The sequence below is a fragment of the Scyliorhinus torazame genome, chromosome 2, assembly GCF_047496885.1.
Source record: "Scyliorhinus torazame isolate Kashiwa2021f chromosome 2, sScyTor2.1, whole genome shotgun sequence".
In the NCBI taxonomy this organism is placed as follows: domain Eukaryota; kingdom Metazoa; phylum Chordata; class Chondrichthyes; order Carcharhiniformes; family Scyliorhinidae; genus Scyliorhinus; species Scyliorhinus torazame.
In genome coordinates, this window is record NC_092708.1 from 149,085,361 (window position 1) to 149,107,750 (window position 22,390).

The following is a 22,390-nucleotide window of genomic DNA, read 5'->3' on the forward strand; positions in this document are numbered from 1 at the left end:
TTCAATGGCTCCCTGCCCGCGGGCGCGAATGGAGAGAACTCAAAACAAAACTGACCACGGCCACGGTCGTAGCTTTCTTTGATCCAGCAAAGGAGACCAAAATTTCGACCGATGACAGTCAATCCGGCATTGGGGCAGTGCTCCTTCAACGTGATGAGGCCTCATCATGGGCCCCCGTTGCATATGCGTCACGTGTGATGACCCCCACGGAGCAGTGCTACGCGCAGATAGAAAAGGAGTGCCTGGGCCTTCTGACCGGTGTGGTTAAGTTTCACGATTATGTCTACGGACTTCCTCAATTCACCGTCGAGACCGACCATCGCCGCTGGTCAATATAATACAGAAAGACTTGAATGACAAGGCGCCTCTCCTCCAGCGTATTCTTCTCAAGCTCCGGCGATACGACTTCCAGCTGGTATACACCCCAGGCACAGACCTCATCATTGCTGACTCTCTCTCCAGGGCAGTCAACATTCCATGTGACCCAGCGGGATTTGTCTGCCAGGTTGACGCCCATGTGGCATTCGCGGCCTCCAATCTACCTGCCTCGGACGAACGCCTCGTCCAAATTCACCGCGAGACCCCTTGCTACAGCGTGTTGTACGCCACCTAACGGACGGGTGGCTCAAGGGCGAATGCCCTCAGTTCTATAATGTCAGAAATGATCTGGCGGTAGCAGACGGGGTTCTTCTAAAACTGGACCGCATTGTCATCCCGCATAGCATGCGCCAAGCTTGTCCTGGAACAACTACACGAGGGCCACCTTGGCGTGGAAAAGTGCCGCCGACGGGCCCGAGAGGCAATGTACTGGCCCAGCATTAATGCGGACATAGTCAACACAGTGCTCAACTGCCCCACTTGTCAGCACTTCCAGCCTGCCCAACCACGTGAGACCCTGCAGCCCCATGAGTTGGTCACGTCACCATGGACCAAGGTGGGCATCGACCTGTTCCACGCGCTGGGTAGAGACTATGTCCTGATCGTGGACTACTTTTCTAATTACCCGGAGGTGATACGGTTGCACGACCTCACCTCGTCCGCAGTCATTCGTGCATGTAAAGAAACCTTTGCTCGACACGGCACCCGCTCACGGTTATGTCGGACAATGGCCCCTGCTTCGCCAGCCAGGAATGTTCCAACTTTGCCAGGCGGTACAATTTTGCCCATGTGACGTCCAGCCCCCTGTACCCCCAATCCAACGGCAAAGGGGAGAAGGGAGTACATATAGTCAAACGGCTCCTATGCAAGGCTGCCGATGCTGGGTCCGATTTCTACCTTGCCTTGCTGGCCTATCGCTCTGCCCCACTGTACACTGGCCTGTCGCCTGCCCAGTTACTCATGGGTCGTACCCTGAGGCCAACGGTGCCGTCCATCCATGTCCAGACCTCGACCACGTTCCGGTCCTTCACTGGATGCAGCTGTCTCGTGCACAGCACAAGGCGGCTCATGACTCCCGTGCAGCTGATCTCCCTGCTCTGGCTCCAGATGACAACGTCCGAGTCCATCTTCCGGATGGTGGCTTGTCTGCAACCACTGTTGTCCTTCGGCAGGTGGCCCCCCGCTCGTTCCTGGTTCGTCTACCGGATGGCTCTATTCTGTGCCGCAATTGACGCGCCCTTCGTCTCGTTCCACGCTCGCCACGTGATCCTCCACTGTCGCCTCGCCCTCCTGCTGACCCTACCACGGACTATGCAGAACTCCCTGTCGCTCTGCAACCCCCTGACTTTGACGCAGTCCAGCCCACTCCTGAACCAGCGGCTCTCGACCCACCCTTGAGGCGGTCAACCAGAATTCGTCGCCCACCTCAGATACTTAATTTATGAACTTTGCGGACTTATAGACTTTCTGAATTGTTTCGTTGCTTTGTTTGATCGTTTCCCTGGTTTGTATATAGTGTTGATCTCGTTATTCTTGTTGCATACTGCTTCTCTGCACTAGGCACCTTCCCATGTAAATAACTTAGTTCTCATGTACGTAGTCCTGTAAATATGTCTTCGCACTCCACACGTAGTTAGGAACATTCTCACCATACATTATTTATTGCCACACACATACATTCTTTTATAAAAGAGGGGATGTCATAATATACACCAGTATACCATGGTGCAGATACATACACACTGATGGGCACATAGCAAGACCAATCAACACACACAACACCGCAGCCAATCACCAGTTAGAGCACACTCACTATAAAGACAGGAGGCATCAGAGTTCCCGCTCATTCGGGATGCAGCCTCCTAGAAGGACAGAGCTTACAACCTACAGCACAGATCTTCACCCTGTGCTGAGTGCATAGACTGGTTAGGACAGGCATAGGTCTTTAGTTTAATCTAACATTGTGTTAACCCACAGTGAAAGTACGTTCAACAGTTTCTAACTTAATAAAATAGTGTTGCAATTTTTTGAAGTGTTGGTGCCCTGTATGTGTTCCACGGATCCTGAGCACCCAACACATCACTAGCCAGTGAAGGAGATATCAGGATAGTTGATTAAAAATGGGTGCAGTGAGATAAGTTTCAAGGAGGATCTTAAGGAAGGAGAAAGAGGCAGAGTGACAGGTAGATTTCAGGAGGGAATCCTTTATGGCTGAAGGTCCAGCCATCAATGCTAGGTATAGGGGGTTGCATGAGAGGCCAGAGTTGGAGAATGAATAGTTCTTGGAGAGTTGTAGTGTTAACATTGTTGCAAAGATAGCGGGCAGAAAGTCCAGAGAGGGATTTGAACATAAAGACAAGGGTCTGGATTCTCCGATTCTGAGACTAAGTGCTGACGCCAATGTGGGAATGGTAGCCTTTTACAACTTAAAAAATGACACAAAACGGCCACCGATCCGATCCTCCATCTGGTGGGGGGCTAACAGGCACGCAGCGTAGAGCACCCAATACGGCCGGAGAATTGCCGGGTCCGTGGCCACTCATGCGCAAGGCGGTGGCCTGCAGCGGCCGTACTGTGCAACATGGCGCGTGCGGACCCGGCTTGCCAAATAGCGCCCTCCCCCTTGACCAGGCTTGCCACCCCTGGACCACCCCTCACCAGTGCCCCCAGCCCCTGCCAAAGCCCCTCCTGCCCACGGGTCGTTTCTCCCTCGACTGTGGCAGCGCTGGACTCAGTCCGCAGCCGCCACGCCGAGTTCCCGACAAAAAATAGCATGAGAGACCCACGCCATCAGGAACTCAGCCCATTGGGGGCGGAGCATCGGGGAGGCGTCCCTACGATGCCGTTTTGGAGTGGCCGGAGCATCACAAAAGCAGCCCCCCCCCCCCGATTTCGGCGCCAACGTGGATTCTCCAGCCGATCACCCAAACATGCTTTTGGCATCGGAGACCGGAGAATCCCGCCCAAGATATTTAAAACTAAAATTGGTGGACTAGAAGACTAAATAGATAAGTGAGCACTGGGTGATGAGCAAGCAGGACTTGAATTATGGACAGCAGAGTTTTGTAGTGGCAGTCTACATGCTGAGTTAAAGAGCTGGGTTCTGAGCAGACAGAAAGCACTATTAGGACTGCTGCCACTGTTTCACATCTGAGTGGTTAAATGCAGAGTTGGCCATATCATGTGGAGGTAAAAGCAGTTCTAGTAGATCCACACTACCATAACCAATGTGAGCTGAAAGTTGGGAAGGTTCTGGAAAAAAGTATAGGGACGATTGCATGGGTGGAACCCTGTTTATGCACAAGCTGCTACCTGTGGAGAGTCAGCTAAGTTCTTGAGGAAAAAGGGCTGGAATTCAGATTGGAAGAACTTTGCAACTGAAACAGGGAACATGCAGATAGATGGAATGGCCTTCCTGCTAATTCCATGAGATATTCTTTTTGTATCTACTATTCCATGTGTAATATACAGTCCATATATCAACTGCGATTTTCCTGTCAATTCATGCTTAATTTATGTTGATTCTGATTCATGTTTAAGTAAAAGTTACAACAAGTGAAATATTGTCCAGTATTTTCTTCATTTCAGGGTGATTTGGTAGATTTGGTTATTTTGGTTTCTACATTTCCATGGGATTGTAACACAATACGTTCAAGAACTTTGAAGAGGAAAGGGACATTTGTAATGAAGAAGTTGTTTGCAAGGAAAGAGAGGTCAGAGAGTTTTTTAGGAGTGACAAATTTGAAATGAAGCAGGACAGTATCTGGGAGAAGGAACATTTACAAATATCAGCCAACACAGGGACCAGGATGGGTCGTTAGGTGGTTTGTAATTTGTTGGAAATAAAATTAAGAGAGTAGGTCTCACGGATAGGATGACCTCAGAAAGGACATGAAGACGGATAAGAGAGAATCTAGAGAATTATGTGAGTTTGGGTCACGGGCAGAAGAACTTTGCTTAGCTTAGAGGGGAAAAAAGGGAGGAGAGGAATACGGCAGTAGCAGCTGAATGGATGTGTCAGTATTACTGACAAAGAGGTGGATATGAGTTTCTCACACATGTAGTTGAGGGTATAAGGAAAGGAGTGGTGTAGGGAGACAGTGGTAATGGGCAAAAGAATCTAAGATTATTTTTGCACTTTAGGATAATCATTGAGCAGTGAGCAGTTTGACAAAGGAGAATGGAACCCAATAGTGCTCAATATCTGGTAGATCTGTCAGTCAATGGCTAAACCATTGTGCACCATAGATTTCAAATATGCTGCATTTCGACTAAATGGAGTAAAAACATGGTGGGGAAATGAGTGGGAGGAAATATCAATAAAACTACAATCTTTTTTCTTAATTGGCACTTAATCCTTTTAAAACATTTTTTGTTCAAATCAAAGAAAGGCCTACTATAATTTATGATAATTAACATAACTGGTTTAGCAACTGTATAAACATTATTATAGAGAGGTTTGGGTAAATTAGAAGGAAGTAAAATGTTTTACTACCAATGCACTAAACTTGATATACCTTGCAGGAGGAAAAGGAAGACTTTCCAATCTGGTTTCCTCTAGAAAACTAAAATAGGACAATCAGAATAGTGAACGGTCTATTCGCAGCTATGGCAACGAAAATGACTGCAAGTGCTATCCTTGGCAAATACAACCTGAGCGATCTACAAGAGTTGCTCACCATAGCCTCCTGCAACTGGCTGCAATCTGCTGATGAGTTTCACGTCCCAGTCAAATATCCCAGTGGACTCTCAAGCCAAATGAAAGACTTCAGCTATTCCAATGCTGTTATTCTAGCTCCGGTGGTACCAGATGCTCCTTTGAATTATAAAGACATCCACCAAATTTTGAGAGAATTGGTGCTGGGTATTTATATTCTGAATCAAGTTCCAACAATTTATTTAGATGGCAACTATGACTGCAGTACCACATGTCTCCTGTCACCAGCTTACCATGACACTCTAATTGGGCAGATTTTGATAAACGTGGACTACACTATGAAAGCACTTTGGCATGGAGTCTACATGCCAACTGAAAAAAGAAAGCGATTTTCAGAAATATGGCCCTCCATTCTGGATGTTGACGTTGGTGGAACTTCCAAAACAGAGGAAGATATACTTTCTGAATTTATTAAAGCAGGTGAAGTTCTATGAAATATTATACTTGTTAAACACACTGATTTTATACAGAATACTAAATAATTTGTAGCAGGTAAATGTGGAAATATTGACTGTGATAGCGCAGTGGTTAGCACTGTTGCTTCACAGCGCCAGAGTCCCAGGTTCAATTCCGGGTTGGGTCACTGTCTGCGGAGTCTGCATGTTCTCCCCATGTCTGTGTGGGTTTCCTCCGGGTGCTCCGGTTTCCTCCCACAAGTCCTGAAGGACATGGGGCGGGATTCTCCTCTACCCGGCGGGAAGGCCGTACCGGTGGCGAGGAGTGCGTGAACCACTCCGGCATTGGGCCGCCCGGATGGTGCGGAATCCACCGCACCTTCAGGGGCGCCGGCGCCGCACCAGCTGGCGCGGAAGGGCTTGGCGCTGCGCCAACCGGCACCGAAGAGTCTCCGCCGGCCGGTGCAAGTTGCAGGCGTCATCCCAGCGCAGGGGGGTTCTTCTCCGTGCCAGCCATGGTGGAGATTGACATCAGCCGGAGAGGAAGGAAAGAGTGTCCCCATGGCACAGGCCCGCCCGCAGATTGGTGGGCCCCGATCACGGGCCAGGCTACCGTGGGGACCCCCCCCCCCCGGGGCCAGGTCTCCCTGCGCCCCCCCGAGAACTCTGCAGGCCACCCGTAGAGCCAGGTCCCGCCGATACGGACCTGGTTTGATTTTGCTGGCAGGATCGGCCGGAAACGGGCAGTCGCTCAGCCCATCGCGGGGCGAAGAATCGCTGGGGGGGCCGCTGGCAACGGCCACTGACCGGCGCCATTCCCGGCCCCGCCAAAACCGCAGCACTGGAGAATTCGGCAGCCGGCGGCGAGGCGGGATTCATGCCGTCCCCCGGCGATTCTCCGACCCGGCGGGGGATCGGAGAATCCCGCTCATGATTGTTAGATGAATTCGAAATCTTGAATTCTCCCTCCGTGTACCCGAACAGGCGCCGGAATGTGGCGACCAGGGGCTTGTCACAGTAACTTCATTGCAGAGTTAATGTAAGCCTACTTGTGACATTAATAAAGATTATTATTATTATTTCTGAAAAGTAGGTAAAATATTTGTGCAATATTGAAGTTAAGAAAAAATGGGGCTAAACACTGCGGCTGAGCCACAGGTCCTGATGTTGGGACTTTTCAGGTAGAGAATGACCAGCCACACATGACCTCTGGTTACCAGCCAATTAAGAATGAAGAGGCATGGAGCCTGAGTAGTGAAAGTGCAGGGGTGACATCAGGTGACACCACGATTGCACCATTTTTAAACCATTGCCCAGGAAGGACCCGCAGGACGCAGTGGAGGATGGAGGACAGGTGGCAGCGGCGAGGGTCCAACAAGGCTGGAAGGCCAAGGAGGCCCTCATCCTCTCATGTTTCACATAGGACATGGTTTTGTCTGTTATCTCACCCCCCTTTCCCCCAACCATTCCCCCTTCCCCCCCCCCCCACCCATTGCCCCCACCACCCTGTTCCACCCTCCCACAGTCTGTTTAATATCACCCAAAGGCAGGGGGTGATGATGACCCGCTGGTGCTCCTCAATCTATGCGATAGTCTGACTCCTGCCTGGCTGCTGAGTGCTCGCTGACACCCATCACCTACATGTGGTGTGCACGGGGGGGGGCGCGGGGGGCAAAATCCAGGAACTCGGATGCTTGGGGGCTGGGGCAGGGGATTGCAGAAGAATGTGCCAGAGGTGTCAAACCTCTCGGGTGCAATGTTTTTTAATGCTGTACATATGTGTCCCTAACTACCGTTGGCCTCCGATAGTTGGATGGATTTGGGTTTGTTTATTGTCACATGAACAGTGAAAAGTATTTTTCTGTGAGCAGCTCAAACAGATCATTTAATACATGAAAAAGAAAAGAAAATACATAATAGGGCACACAAGATACACAATGTAAATATATAGACACCGGCATCGGGTGAAGCATACAGGAGTGTAGTATAAATCAGGTCAATCCATAAGAGGGTCGTTTAGGAGTCTGGTAACAGCGGGAAGAAGCTGTTTTTTAATCTGTTCGTGTGTGTTCTCAGACTTTTGTATCTCCTGCCCGATGGAAGAAGTTGGACGAGTGAGTAAGCTGGGTGGGAGGGCTGATGCGACCATCAATTCACTCAAAGACACAAGTAGAAGTAAACCATGGTTTTAATCAGCTTAGACCAGTGCCTGCCTGCGACTGGTACAATACTGTGAACCGCCTACAGGTCAACTGCTCTTTATACTTTCTTTCAAGGGGAGGAGCCATGAGCGGAGCCCGTACATGCCCCAGCATATCCCCCTGTGGGTGAAGCCACACAATGGCCCATAGGTAGAGCCCACAAGGTCAACAAAAGAACATAGCTGTAACACAGTGGCAGAACATGATACTAATACACTGGTGAATTACTAGTACTATACACCACATTCACCCCCTGTTAAAAAAAAATGAAGTCCAGCGGAGGTGACGGGCTCATACGTTCAGCCGGTCCGGCGCACGGATTGTGCGCTGCGATCACCGAAGCACTGGTGCTGCTGCTGGTCCGGGTGTCGTGCTCATCCATGCTGGCAGCAGAAGTGGGGCCAGTGGGGGCAGAGGCATGGACTCCGGGAGCGTCTCTTCTGGAGCTTCATTCCTGTGGACCGGTGTGGTGGGCGGGAGGGAGCGAGGGAGCCATATAGGGGCGGGGGCACTCTGGACATGGTAGGATGGGGCGGGATATAGTGGGGGGGATGCAGTGGTGGTGGTGGTGGAGCCTGTGGGCGCCAGGTCCCGGAGGGAGACGGTATCTTGTCGGCCATTGGGGTGTTCGACATAAGCATACTGGGGGTTGGAGTGTAGGAGCTGGACCCTCTCTACCAGAGGGTCGGTCTTTTGGCTCCTGATGTGTTTTCTGAGGAGGACTGGTCCCGGTGTCTTCAGCCAGGATGGAAGTGAGGCCACTGAGCTAGCTCCCCTTTGGAAAACAAACAAGCGGTCATGAGGAGTCTCGTTTGTGGCCATGCAAAGGAGGGACCTGATAGAGTGGAGCACATTGGGGAGGACCTCCTGCCAGTGAGAAACTGGGAGATTCCTGGACCGCAGGGTCAGTAGGACGGTCTTCCAGACCATCGCGTTCTCCCTCTCCACCTGCCCGTTTCCCCTGGGGTTATAACTGGTAGTCCTGCTCAAGGCAGTGCCCTTACTGAGCAGGTACTGACGCAGTTCGTCGCTCATGAACGACGAGCCCCGGTCGCTGTGAACATAACTGGGGAAACCAAACAGGGTGAAGACACTATGCAGGGCTCTAATGACAGTGGACGTGGTCAAATCAGGGATTTCAAATGGGAAACGGGAGAACTCATCTATGATGTTGAGGAAATATGTATTGCGGTTATTGGAACTATGTATTGCGGTTATACTAAGACGTTCAAAGGGCCGGGATGCCTTTACCAGGTGGGCCTTATCCAGTCGATAGAAGTGCGGTTTACACTCCGCACAGATTTGGTAGACCCTCGTCATAGCTCTGACCTCGGTGGAGTAGGGCAGGTTCCGGGCCTCGATATAATGGACGAGCTGGGTGACCCCCGGGTGGCCGAGGTCATCGTGGATCGCCCGTAGTCGGTCATCTTGCGCGCTAGCGCATGTGCCGCGGGACAGGGCATCTGGGGGCTCGTTGAGCTTCCCAGGACGATATACTATATCGTAGTTATAGGTGGAGAGTTCGATCCTCCACCTTACGATCTTATCGTTCTTGATTTTGCCCCGTTGCGTATTGTCGAACATGAAGGCTACCGATCGTTGGTCGGTGACGAGGGTAAACCTCCTACCAGCGAGGTAGTGCCTCCAGTGCCGCAAGGCTTCCACGATGGCTTGTCCTTCTTTTTCGACCAATGAGTGTCGCATTTCAGAGGAGGTGAGGGTGCGTGAAAAGAATGCTACCGGTCTGCCTGCTTGGTTGAGGGTGGCGGCGAGAGTGACCTCTGATGCGTCGCTCTCCACCTGGAAGGGGACGGACTCGTCCACCGCGCGCATCGCGGCTTTGGTGATGTCCGCCTTGATGCAGCTGAAGGCCTGGCGGGCCTCAGTTGCCAGTGGCAAGATGGTGGCCTTGATTAGTGGGCGGGCTTTGTCCGCATAATTGAGGACCCACTGGGCGTAATATGAAAAGAACCCAAGGCACCTCTTCAGGGCCTTGGGACAGTGAGGGAGAGGGAGTTGCAGGAGGGGGCGCATACGGTCAGGGTCGGGCCCTAGGACCCCATTCTCCACGATGTAGCCGAGGATGGCTCGTCTGGTTGTGCGGAAAACGCATTTCTCCTTGTTGTAGGTGAGATTGAGGGTTTGGGCAGTTTGGAGAAATCGGTGGAGGTCGGTGTCGTGGTCCTGCTGATCATGGGCGCAGATGGTGACATTGTCCAAGTAAGGCAATGTGGCCCGCAGCCCATACTGGTCCACCATTCGGTCCATTGCTCTTTGGAACACCAAAACCCCATTCGTGACGCCAAAGGGGACCCGGAGGAAATGGAAAAGGCAGCCGTCTGCCTCAAAAGCCATGTAGTGGCGGTCCTCTGGGCGGATTGGGAGCTGGTGGTATGCAGACTTCAGATCCACCGTGGAGAACATCCGGTAGTGTTCGATCTGGTTTACCATGTCTGCAATCCGGGGAAGGGGGTACGCATCGAGTTGCCTATACCGGTTAATGGTTTGGCTGTAATCAAACACCATCTGGAACTTTTCCCCGGTCTTGACGACCACCACCTGAGCTCTCCAGGGGCTATTGCTGGCCTCGATGACACCCTCCCACAAGAGACGCTGGACCTCAGACCTAATGAACGTCCTGTCCTGCATGCTACACCGCCTGCTTCTGGTGGTGACTGGCTTGCAGTCGGCGGTGAGGTTTGCGAAGAGAGGGGGAGGGTCGACTTTTAGCTGTCAACCATCTCCCGTTGATGCAGACAGAGGTGTGTACAGTACTTTGCTTCCTAAAGTCAATGACCAGCTCTTTCGTTTTGCTGGCATTGCGGGATAGATTGCTGTCGCTGCACCACTCCACTAGGTTCTCTATCTCCCCCCTGTGTCTCGACCCGTTGTTTGAGATCTGATCTATTATGGTTGTGTCGTCAGCAAACTTGTAGATAGAGTTGGAACCAAATTTTGCCATGCAGTCATGTATGTATAGGGAGTATAGTAGGGGGCTAAGTACTCAGCCTTGTGGGACCCCAGTATTGAGGACTATCGTAGAAGAAGTGTTGTTGTTTATCCTTACTGATTGTGGTCTGTGGGTTAGAAAGTCGAGGGTCCAGTTGCAGAGTGAGGAGCCAAGTCCTAGGTTTTGTAGCTTTGATATAGTCAATAAATAGGAGTCTGATGTAGGAGTCCTGTTGACGAGATGCTCCAGGGATGCATGTAAGGCCAGGAAGATGGCATCTACTGTGGACCATTCTCAGCGGTATGCAAATTCCAGTGGATCTAGGCATCCTGGGAGTATGGAGTTGATGTGCTTCATGCCCAACCACTCGAAGAACCTCATTACGATTGATGTCAGGGCCACCGGATGGTGGTCATTGAGGCACGTTGCCTGGTTCTTCTTTGGCACCGGTATTATGATGGTCTTCTTGAAGCAGGTGGGGACCTCGGAGCGGAGTAGGGACAGGTTGAAGATGTCCGCAAACACTTCTGCCAGCTGCTCCGCGCAGGATCTGAGTGCATGACCAGGGACCCCGTCCGGACCCATCGCCTTCCGAGGGTTCACTTTCAGGAAGGCCGATCTGACTTTGGAAGCTGTGATGGTGGGTATTGGTGTGTCCAGGGCCGCTGGGGCACTCGACAGCAGATTGATGGTTTCCTGCTCGAACCAAGCATAGAATGCATTGAGTTCATCGGGGAGGGGTGCGTTGCTGCCGGAGAGACTGCTCGGCTTTGCTTTGTAGCCTGTTATGTTGTTTAGGTCTTGCCACAACTGACGAGAGTCTGTTACGCTACTCTGTGACTCTAGCTTGGTCTGATATTGTCTCTTGGCATCCCGGATGGCTTTGCGCAGGATGTACCTGGATTTCTTGTATAGGTCGGGGTCGCCTGACTTGAACGCCTCAGAACTGTCCTTCAGTATGGAGTCAATCTCCCGATTAAGTCATGGTTCCCGGTTGGGGATGTACATACTGCTTTCTTTGGCATTCAGTCATCCACACATTTGCTGATGAAGTCTGTGACGGCGGTGGCATACTCATTTAGATTGGTCGCTGAGTTCTTAAATATGGACCAGTCCACTGTCCCAAGCAGTCACCTCGGAGCTCTTCTGTTTTTTCAGACCAGCACTGCACGACCTTCTTAGCCAGATTCTCCCGCTTAAGTTTCTGCTTGTATGCCGGGAGAAGGAGCACCGTCTTGTGGTCTGATTTTCTAAAGTGCGATCGGGGTGTGGGACAGTTGGCTCCCTTGATTTTTGTGCAGCAGTGGTCAAGAGTGTACTCACCGCTGGTGGGACAGGAGATGTGTGGGTGCAATTTTGGCAGTACACTCTTGAGGTTGGCCTTGTTGAAGTCTCCAGCCACGATGAACAAGGCCTCCGGGTGTTCTGTTGTTGTTGTTTATAACTGTGTACAGTTTGTCCAGCGCCTTCTTTACTTCTGCCTGGGGTGGGATGTAGGCCGCTGTGATAATGGCTGAAGTGTACTCACGTGGAAGGTAATACGGGTGGCACTTCATAGTCAGGTATTCCAGGTCCAGGGAGCAGTAGGTCACCAGGAAGAGTTGATGAAGAGACAAACCCCTCCACCCTTTGCTTTGCCTGATGACACTGTTTGCCCTGTTGCTGACCTTCTGAACCCCTCGGTGAACTGGGCATCCCGTCTCCACTTGAATGTGTCCAACAATCTGGCCAGGTCGTCATCCCTGGGGCTGGTCTCCTCGGTGGCATGGCTGCGAGCTGTGTGGGGTCTGTTCTGTGAGACCGGTTTAAGTGCTGCTCCCCCTTGTTGGCGGGTAGGTGGCAGGTGTGGTACCGGTGAATCAGCTGTCAGGCCATCATTTGTAGCGTGAAGCCCATGGGGCCTCATTAAGTGGACCAATTAATGTTTGATACCGGTGACGGCCTCGCCGGACAAGCGTGGAGAGGCTCACGGCAGTTACCGCTTACTACCACACCTAGAACTATCGCATTAATTTGTGCCTGTAATCAGTCTGATTGACACATCTGACTTTCTGTAGTCATGTGACTACAGAAGGGAGGCAGATATCTTAAGACAGTTCAATAAAGACTGGATACCGAGGAAGACTGCTGTCCATGGTATACTAAAGTGGAGAAAAAATAGATTTTGATCCCTGGAAATAATGCAGAGAAAACACTGAGAATTCAGACATAGAAAGATTCAAATCTGCAAAGAAGCTGCAGAAAGAAAGTGCAAAAGGGAAATCTGAATGAGTAAAAAAGACTGCAGCAAATTTTGTACTCCCATCTCCAGTTGAAACTGTTGCTCTGTTTCTCTGGTTATGAATATGGCGGTCAATATGGTCGCCTTCCTTAATCCTAATTATATTTATGCCTTAGAGTCTCCAGGTATCTTTCGATACCGCCACAAGGTTCAAACCCGAATACTGATCAAAGAGCCAATACACCAGTTAGTTAGTTCAAAGTCAATACTATCTATTTACACACACAGTTATATCTACTCATGCACAAAGTACTACAAACTAAACTATCTCTAACGCTAACGCCTATACTTAGCTTCAGGTGCCCACTCCGTCAGAGGAACAATGGCCGTTGTTCGGATCTGAGGTTGTTGGGTTCGAAGTGGTACAGGAGAACAGCTAAGGTCGTCCGTCTGGTAGCGAGCGTTGACCTTGGACTTACTTGCTTCTGGTGCAGCTGGTGGACGGGTCTCTCCGATTTGAAAGTCAAGTCCAAGAGAGCGATTCTCTCTCGGGGGTTTCTTCTTCGCGCATTTTTGGGCGGGCCTTAAACCTGGCCCCAATTAATTGGGCCGCATCTTGATCACTGGTATTGATCTTGACCAATAAAGGGTTGGATGCCCTGATGGCTGGGCGTGTCTTTGGTGGCCGTTGGCCTTGCTTTGTTTGCTCTTTCGGTTTGGGGAACTGGCGCCGGGATGTCTGGAGCTCAATCGGTTGCTTGAGTGTTCCCGGAGATGGGCCATCAATATGTTAATTGACCTACAGTTTCAGTCCCATCTGGGAGCTGCCTTTCCAATACGCATACAGGCTCTGTGCCTGCTTGCTTTCCTAACATTGTCCATAGTTCCCTAAATTCATTGCGAGGTTCCATTTTGTATTCTGAAAGTGGCCATCCCAGATGGCTACAAAACAAACGGTGATACGTCGTAAAACTGGCAGTTTTTTCCAGAACGGATTTCATGCCAGCAGGATTTCCCTGCTCAATTCCCCCCCCCCTCCCCCCCCCTCCCCCCCCCCCCCCCCCGCCCCACCCCACACACACACACACACACACACACACACTCATGACCCAATGGGGTTCCTGCCATGAAAGGTCAGGAACCCCATCATCATATACTTAGCACCACCCCCCCCCCCCCTGATGTATGATCCTCCCACATAGGGATTTTCCTCGCCACCAGCGTGATGCCATGCCAGAGAGGTTTACAACAGGTTTTATAAAATGGGAACCTGACGAACAGTCCCCGCCCGTGACACACAAGTAAGTACAGCCCCCAGGAGAGAAAGGGTCATACCTGGGTTGTAGCCTGGCAATGGTTCAGGCACTGCCAGAGGGCAGTATGGGAGGCTTCCCTTAAGGAGTTCCGTGGGAAGTGGGGGTTCCTGGGGAGGGGCCATGTCCATCGGGGGAGGGGGGGGGTCCAATGTGCATAGGAAGGGGATTACCTCTGAGACTGGGGGAGACCCTCCATGTCCATGGTGACATCCTTGTTTTTAGTTATTTTGGTAGATTGTCGTGTCCTTTTAAATGGGTGTCCCTATCACTTGAAGTCTAAGGTTGCTTATGATGAACAGAGCCAACAGGCGGCAGAGATTTGGAATGCCTGGAACACACAGTTTGAACCATGGAACATGTTACATGAAAAATATGCAGTCAGTACTAGAGTACAGGATAAAAATGACATCTTTGGATAATATGTGACAGCAGTAATGAAGCAGGCAGAACCATATGAATTCAGACAGCTGAAAGTAGTTGATTCTGAGACTGGAGTCCTGAATCTTAATAAAGGAAACTACAATGATAGGAGGCATGAGTTGGCTTTGCTCGATTGGGGAAGGTAACGTAAAGTAATGACGGGGAAAGGCAATGACGAACGTTCAAGGTGCACATGGGGGAACTGCAACAATTGTTTATTCCTGTCTGGTACCAAAGAAAATAGGAAAGGTGGCCAATCCATGGCTGGCAAGGGAAATTAGAGGTAGTATTCAATTCAAGGAAGAAGCATAGAAATTGGCTAAGGAAAAACAACAGGTCTGAGAATTGGGAGCAGTTAAGAATTCAGCAAAGAAGGGCCAAGGGAATGATTAAGAAGAGGAAAATAGAGTCCGAGAGTAAGCTTGCAGGAACATAAAAACTGACTGTAAAAGTTTCTATAGATGTGTGAAGATAAAAAGATTGGTAAAGACAAATGTCGGTCCCTTACAGTCAGAAATACGGGAATGTACAGACAAACAAATGGCTGAGGAACTAAACATAGAACATAGAACGATACAGCGCAGTACAGGCCCTTCGGCCCATGATGTTGCACCGACATGGGAAGTCAAAAAACAAAAGCCATCTAACCTACACTATGCCATTATCATCCATATGCTTATCCAATAAACTTTTAAATACCCTCAATGTTGGCGAGTTCACTACTGTTGCCGGTAGGGCATTCCACGGCCTCACCACTCTTTGCGTAAAGAACCTACCACAGACCTCTGTCCTATATCTATTACCCCTCAGTTTAAGGCTATGTCCCCTCGTGCTAGCCATTTCCATCCGCGGGAGAAGGCTTTCACTGTCCACCCTATCTAACCCCCTGATCATTTTGTATGCCTCTATTAAGTCTCCTCTTAACCTTCTTCTCTCTAACGAAAACAACCTCAAGTCCATCAGCCTTTCCTCATAAGATTTTCCCTCCATACCAGGCAACATCATGGTAAATCTCCTCTGCACCCGCTCCAAAGCTTCCACGTCCTTCCTATAATGCGGTGACCAGAACTGTACGCAATACTCCAAATGCGGCCGTACCAGAGTTTTGTACAGCCGCAACATGACCTCATGACTCCGGAACTCAATCCTTCTACCAATAAAGGCCAACACACCATAGGCCTTCTTCACAACCCTATCAACCTGGGTGGCAACTTTCAGGGATCTATGTACATGGACACCTAGATCCCTCTGCTCATCCACACTTCCAAGAACTTTACCATTAGCCAAATATTCCGCATTCCTGTTATTCCTTCCAAAGTGAATCACCTCACACTTCTCTACATTAAACTCCATTTGCCACCTCTCAGCCCAGCTCTGCAGCTTATCTATGTCCCTCTGTAACCTGCTACATCCTTCCTCACTGTCGACAACACCATCGACTTTAGTGTCGTCTGCAAATTTACTCACCCACCCTTCTGCGCCCTCCTCTAGGTCATTGATAAAAATGACAAACAGCAACGGCCCCAGAACAGATCCTTGTGGTACGCCACTTGTAATTGAACTCCATTCTGAACATTTCCCATCAACCACCACCCTCTGTCTTCTTTCAGCTAGCCAATTTCTGATCCACATCTCTAAATCACCCTCAGTCCCCAGCCTCCGTATTTTCTGCAATAGCCTACCGTGGGGAACCTTATCAAACGCTTTACTGAAATCCATATACACCACATCAACTGCTCTACCCTCATCTACCTGTTCAGTCACCTTCTCAAAGAACCCGATAAGGTTTGTGAGGCATGACCTACCCTTCACAAAGCCATGCTGACTATCCCTAATCATATTATTCCTATCTAGATGATTATAAATCTTGTCTCTTATAATCCCCTCCAAGACTTTACCCACAACAGACGTGAGGCTCACCGGTCTATAGTTGCCGGGGTTGTCTCTACTCCCCTTCTTGAACAAAGGGACCACATTTGCTATCCTCCAGTCCTCTGGCACTATTCCTGTAGCCAATGATGACATAAAAATCAAAGCCAAAGGCCCAGCAATCTCTTCCCTGGCTTCCCAGAGAATCCTAGGATAAATCCCATCAGGCCCCGGGGACTTATCTATTTTCAGCCTGTCCAGAATTGCCAACACCTTTTCCCTACGTACCTCATTGCCATCTATTCTAATAGCCTGGGTCTCAGCATTCTCCTCCACAACATTATCTTTTTCCTGAGTGAATACTGACGAAAAATATTTGTTTAGTATCTCGCCTATCTCTTCAGACTCCACACACAACTTCCCATCCCTGTCCTTGACTGGCCCTACACTTACCCTAGTCATTCTTTTATTCCTGACATACCTATAGAAGGCTTTGGGGTTTTCCTTGATCCTACCTGCCAAATACTTCTCATGTCCCCTCCTTGCTCGTCTTAGCTCTCTCTTTAGATCCTTCCTCGCTACATCGTAACTATCAAGCGCCCCAACTGAAACTTCACTCCTCATCTTCACATAGGCCTCCTTCTTCCTCTTAACAAGAGATTCCACTTCTTTGGTAAACCACGGTTCCCTCGTTCGACGCCTTCCTCCCTGCCTGACCGGTACGCACTTATCAAGAACACGCAGTAGCTGTTCCTTAAACCAGCTCCACATATCCAGTGTGCCCAACACTTGCAGCCTACTTCTCCAACCTATCCCCCCCAAGTCATGTCTAATGGCATCATAATTGCCCTTCCCCCAGCTATAACTCTTGCCCTGCGGGGTATACTTATCCCTTTCCATCACTAACGTAAACATCACCGAATTGTGGTCACTGTCCCCAAAGTGCTCACCTACCTCCAAATCTAACACCTGGCCTAACATATACTTTGGTTCTGTCTTCATAAATGAAGACACAAATCAGATGCCAGAAATATTGGGGAACGCAGGGTTTAGTGAGAGGGATGAATTGAAAGAGATCAATATTAGAAAGGAATCGTGTTGGGGAAATTGATGGGATTGACGGCTGATAAATCTCTGGGGCCTGATAATCTACGTCCCAGAGTACTTAAAGATGTGGCTCTAGAAATAGTGGATGCATTGGTGGTCATCTTCCAGGTTTCTCTCGGCTCTGCAGATGTCCCTGCAGATTGGAGGGTAGCTAATGTAACTCCATTATTTAAAAAGGGAGGTGGAGAGAAAACAGGGAATTATAGACCAGTAAACCTGACGTCGGTAGTGGGGAAAATTCTAGAATCCATTATCAAAGATTTTATAGCAGTGCACTTAGAAAACTGTGGAAAGATCGGACAGAGTCAACATGGATTTATGAATGGAAAATCATGCTTGGCAAATCTACTGAAATTCTTTGAGGATGTGACTAGTAGAGTTGACGAGGGGGACCCAGTGGATCTGGTATATTTGGACTTTCAGAAGGCTTTTGACAAAGTCCCACATAAGAGATTAGCATGTAAAGTTAAAGCGCATGGGATTAGGCATAGTGTATTTAGATGGATAGAAAATTGGTTGGCAGACATGAAATAAAGAGTAAGAATTAACAAGTATTTTTCAAATTGTCAGGCAGTGACTAGTGGGGTACCTCAGGGATCAGTGCTAGGTCCCTAGACATTAACAATATAAATGATCTAGATGAGGGAACAAAATGTAATATCTCCAAATTTGCAGATGACACCAAGTTGGGTGGGCGGGTGAGCTGTGAGGAGGATCCAGAGATCCTTCAGTATGATTTGGACAAGTTAGTAAGTGGGCAAATTAATGGCATATGCATTATAATTTGGAGAAATGCGAGGTTATCCACTTTGGGAGCAAAAATGAAAAGGCAGATTATTATCTGAATGGCCAAAAATTAGGAGAGGGGAATGTGCAATGAAACCTGTGTGTCCTGGTACACCAGTGAAGGGAAGCACGCAGCTAAAGCAGGCCATAAAGAAGGCAAATGGTATTCTGGCCTTCATTGCGAGACAATTCGAGTGCAGGAGCAGGGAAGTATTGCTGCAATTATACAGGGCCTTGCCGAGGCCACAACTGGAATATTGTGTGCAGTTTTGGTCTCCTTATCAGTAAGGATGTTCTTGCTCGAGAGGAAGTGTATCGAAGGTTTACCAGACTGATTCCTGGGATGACGGGACTGACGTATGAGGAGAGATTGGATCGGTTAGGATTGTATTTGCTGGAGTTCAGAAGAATATGTCCTGTGGCCATTTCATTTGTTTAGCTACCTTCTCAAATGAAATGAAAAAGGTTTCTACCTCCTTCTCGTCAAACCTTGGCAATGCTTGGACATATTTAAATAGATCCCCACCAAGCCTTCGACTTTGACGCTCTTTCTCACTATCCTCATCACTATCATCCAACTGTATGTTTCCCTTTACGTCTGCCAATTTTAACTGACTGTCATGTTTCATGGCCATTTTCTGAAGTTCAAACTCTCTCTCTTTATTTTTTTCCCTGACCTGTATCTCCCTTTCTCTTTTGTTTTGTTCTGCTAGGGCTATTCTTTCTTTTCTCCTTTCTTCTCTTTCCTTTTCTTTATCCTCCCTCTCTCCTTCGTATTCAAGCTGCTTTAATTCTTTCTCATGTTCCATTTGTTTAATTTGCAACTGAATTTTTGCCATTTCCAATGAATCAAACTGTACCTCAGGTAACTTTAAATGCTTAGCCACTGCCATAATTACCTCATATTTTGGCATTTTGTCAGGTAATGTTAGCTGCAATGTTTTTGCCAAATCTAACAGTCTGCTTTTAGTCTCTGTCCGTAAGGTACTGCGTGTGACCGTCTCCACCCCCAAAAACTTCTGAACCTCTAAAAGAGCCATTGTCCACAACACCCCCCCCCCCCCACTTAAACTAAAATACCTGAAAAGCAACCACAGTATGCTCACCCCTCACTGTCTTTACGTTCACTAAGCCAATCCAATAGATAGACTTTTATCCCCCTCGAGCCCCCAATTGTTATGGGCCAGGGTTTAGAGAATCCCAAAGTGTATCATGGAGTTCACCTGACCCACAACTATTAATAGATTGTGGCATGGGGAGCACACGGCTCACTCTACAGGTATGGTATAGCAGAAAATGGACCAGTAGTTTTTAAAACAAAACAATGTTTATTCTATGAACTCAAGTTAACCTTTTTAAAACAAACAGTGAACATCTTAGCAACCAGTAAATCAAACACGCACCCCAAAGAATACAACACTAAGTAATCTGTATGCTGTTCTTTTAACATCCAAAAGACTTAACAAACCTCCAAACAGGAGCACATCAGGGTTTACATTCAACACTGAAAACATTTATACTTCTTCTGAATTCACCAAATGATTAAGAGATAGTCCTTCATGGAAGAGATCAATAGCAGTGCAGCTCCCAGACACACCCAAGCTTTATCAAACTGAAACTAAAAAAGCAGAAGTGGAGCACAGCGCCACCCACACTCTGACATCACTCCAGTAACATGAGCAGCTCCATTTCTTCAAGGTACATTTCTTAAACACCCATTTCTTAAAGGGTACTCTCACATGACAATGAGGCGAAGTTTCTTCACCCAAAGAGTGGTGAGCCTATGGAATTTGTTACCACAGGATGTTGTTGAGGCCAAAACATTGTGTGTTTTCAAGAAGCAGTTCGATATAATACTTAGGGCAAAGGGGATCAAAGGATATGGGGGGGGGGGGGGGGTAAGCGGGATTAAGCTATTGAGTTGGATGATCAGCCATGGTCATAATGAATGGTGGAGGAGGCTCGAAGGGCCGAATGGCTTCCTCCTGCTCATATTTTCTATGCTTCTATGAAATGTTTATATATAAATGTCCTCCCTTGTGCTTACTTATTGTTCCTTGCCTGTGGTCCTTTGGGTCCTTCATCTTGCATCACCTGGTCAGCAGCCTCCTCCCTCCCTTCCCCCCATAACACCAGGTTGCAGATTGCACAGCAGACCATCACGATACACAAAATCCTAATGGGTCATGTTGTAGGGTTCCTCTGGATCAATCAATGCACTCAAATTTAATCTTCAAGGAACCAATCGACTGTTTGATAGTTACTTGCGCTATCCAATGGCAGGAGTTTTACCTTTTGAGTGTTTCTCTTCGGCCCAAGTGTCTATGCCCTCAGCAGGTAGCCATTGTCTTATAGTGTTCATCTTTGAAGACACAGAGATGGTTGCAAAAACTGGGACTACAAGAGTATGTATGTTTCATTCTTCCCAGGAATCGTGAGCACAGCTGAAGGATCCTTCAGTGGTCATAGACCAGCTGCACATTGAGTGAATGGATGCCCTTCCTGTTGATGAAGGCCACTGGCTAGTCACTGGAGGCCTTGATGGTCACATCCTTCCAGGGAGTCATATCCTGCACCAGGGGGAATCCAGTGATGGCCCTGAACCCAATGGCTATCTCATCTTGACTGGCTGAATTGGTGCAGTAGCACACATACTTGCTGGCCCTCTTGAAAAGGGTAATTGTCATTAACTTTAGGCATTTATGCATCACAGCCTGTGATAACTGACCCATAATCACAGTGAATCCTGCAAAGATCTAGAAGTGTAGAAGTTGAACACCACAATGACTTTCAGTACAATTAGCACTGGGTGGCGACCACTTCCCATAGGACTCCACTCATCTTCCAGGATGGTGCACAGATCAGTGACACCTCCCTGCAGAGACACAGTCTTTGGAAACACCGTTGCTTGTAGGTAGCTGTGCTTCTGATAATGCACTCTCTTGCGGAGGGTAGCATCGTCTGTGCACAAGAAGCTGGTTATATACCCTTCTGTGCCCTTCTCCTGCATCCCCATCATGTGGCTGGCCCTCTTGATGGCCTTGAGGGTGCCAATATGTTTCTGCTGGTGCCTGTACCTTTCTCCCTCTCTGCTGTTGTTTCCCCTCAACAGGGCCCCAAACCCTGAGTAAATGACATCATGCCCCCACAGTACTGGCAACTTATCCCCCTTTCCTAGTTTATTTTGCTGCATCCCATCCTACTCCACCCTCACTGGCACACAACACTGACTCTCTTGATAGCTGGTGGTGAGGACAAGGACTGAGCTTCTGCTTGGTTGCTGCCTCATTTAACTGGGTGAAACTTTGAAGCACTGTGTTTCATGTGCACCGTTATTAAAATTTAAAGCCCCCATAAATTACACTCAATTAGCCAATTAATTGCCTTAAGTACCTTCCTGCCAACGGAAAAAGGCAGAACCAACATGAAGACATTGAAATTCCAGTCTCACGACTTCTGTCCTGATTGTATGCCACGAATATGGAAGTGTGGTACGCAACTTTCTATTCATGAGTAACTCTGCTGGCGTAATGGTGATGCTCTGTAACTCAATAGTGCGAAATATGGATCAGATTAGCTGTCCATTGCCTTCTTCAACAATAGCTTAACAATAGGTACACCTTTTTCGGCTTTGCCATTTGCTTGTGGGTACAATGGACCTAACATGACGTGATTGAAATCATACATAACTGCAAAGCGTTGCCACACTTTAAAGCTAAAACAAGGACCATTATCACTCACAGCGCCTTGAGGAATTCCATGTCTCGCAAAAATTGACTTGGTATGCAATATTACACTGCTTGCTGTTATGCTTGACAGTAGAGCTATTTTGGGATAATTAGAAAAATCGTCTATGATAATTAAATAATCCTTCCCTCGTAGGCGAAAGGGATCCATAGCTACTTTCTGCCATGGTGCTGTAGGTAAATCAGATATTAGCAAACATTCTCTTGTTTGCTTGCAATGATGCGTCTGACACGTGTCACAACAAATGACCATCCTGTCAATATCCTGGTTTATTCCTGGCCAG

General features: G+C 48.6%; 1 protein-coding gene across 1 annotated transcript in view; it reads left to right on the plus strand.

Moving 5' to 3' along the window:
* The window catches only part of ankar (ankyrin and armadillo repeat containing), a 397,884-nt gene that overhangs the window by 12,774 nt on the left and 362,720 nt on the right, over nt 1-22,390 (plus strand). The window contains exon 2 of the mRNA XM_072494724.1: nt 4,903-5,515. Within this exon, the coding sequence (XP_072350825.1) occupies nt 4,987-5,515 (529 nt within the window). The 5' untranslated portion in view covers nt 4,903-4,986. The remainder of the gene's footprint in view (nt 1-4,902; nt 5,516-22,390) is intronic.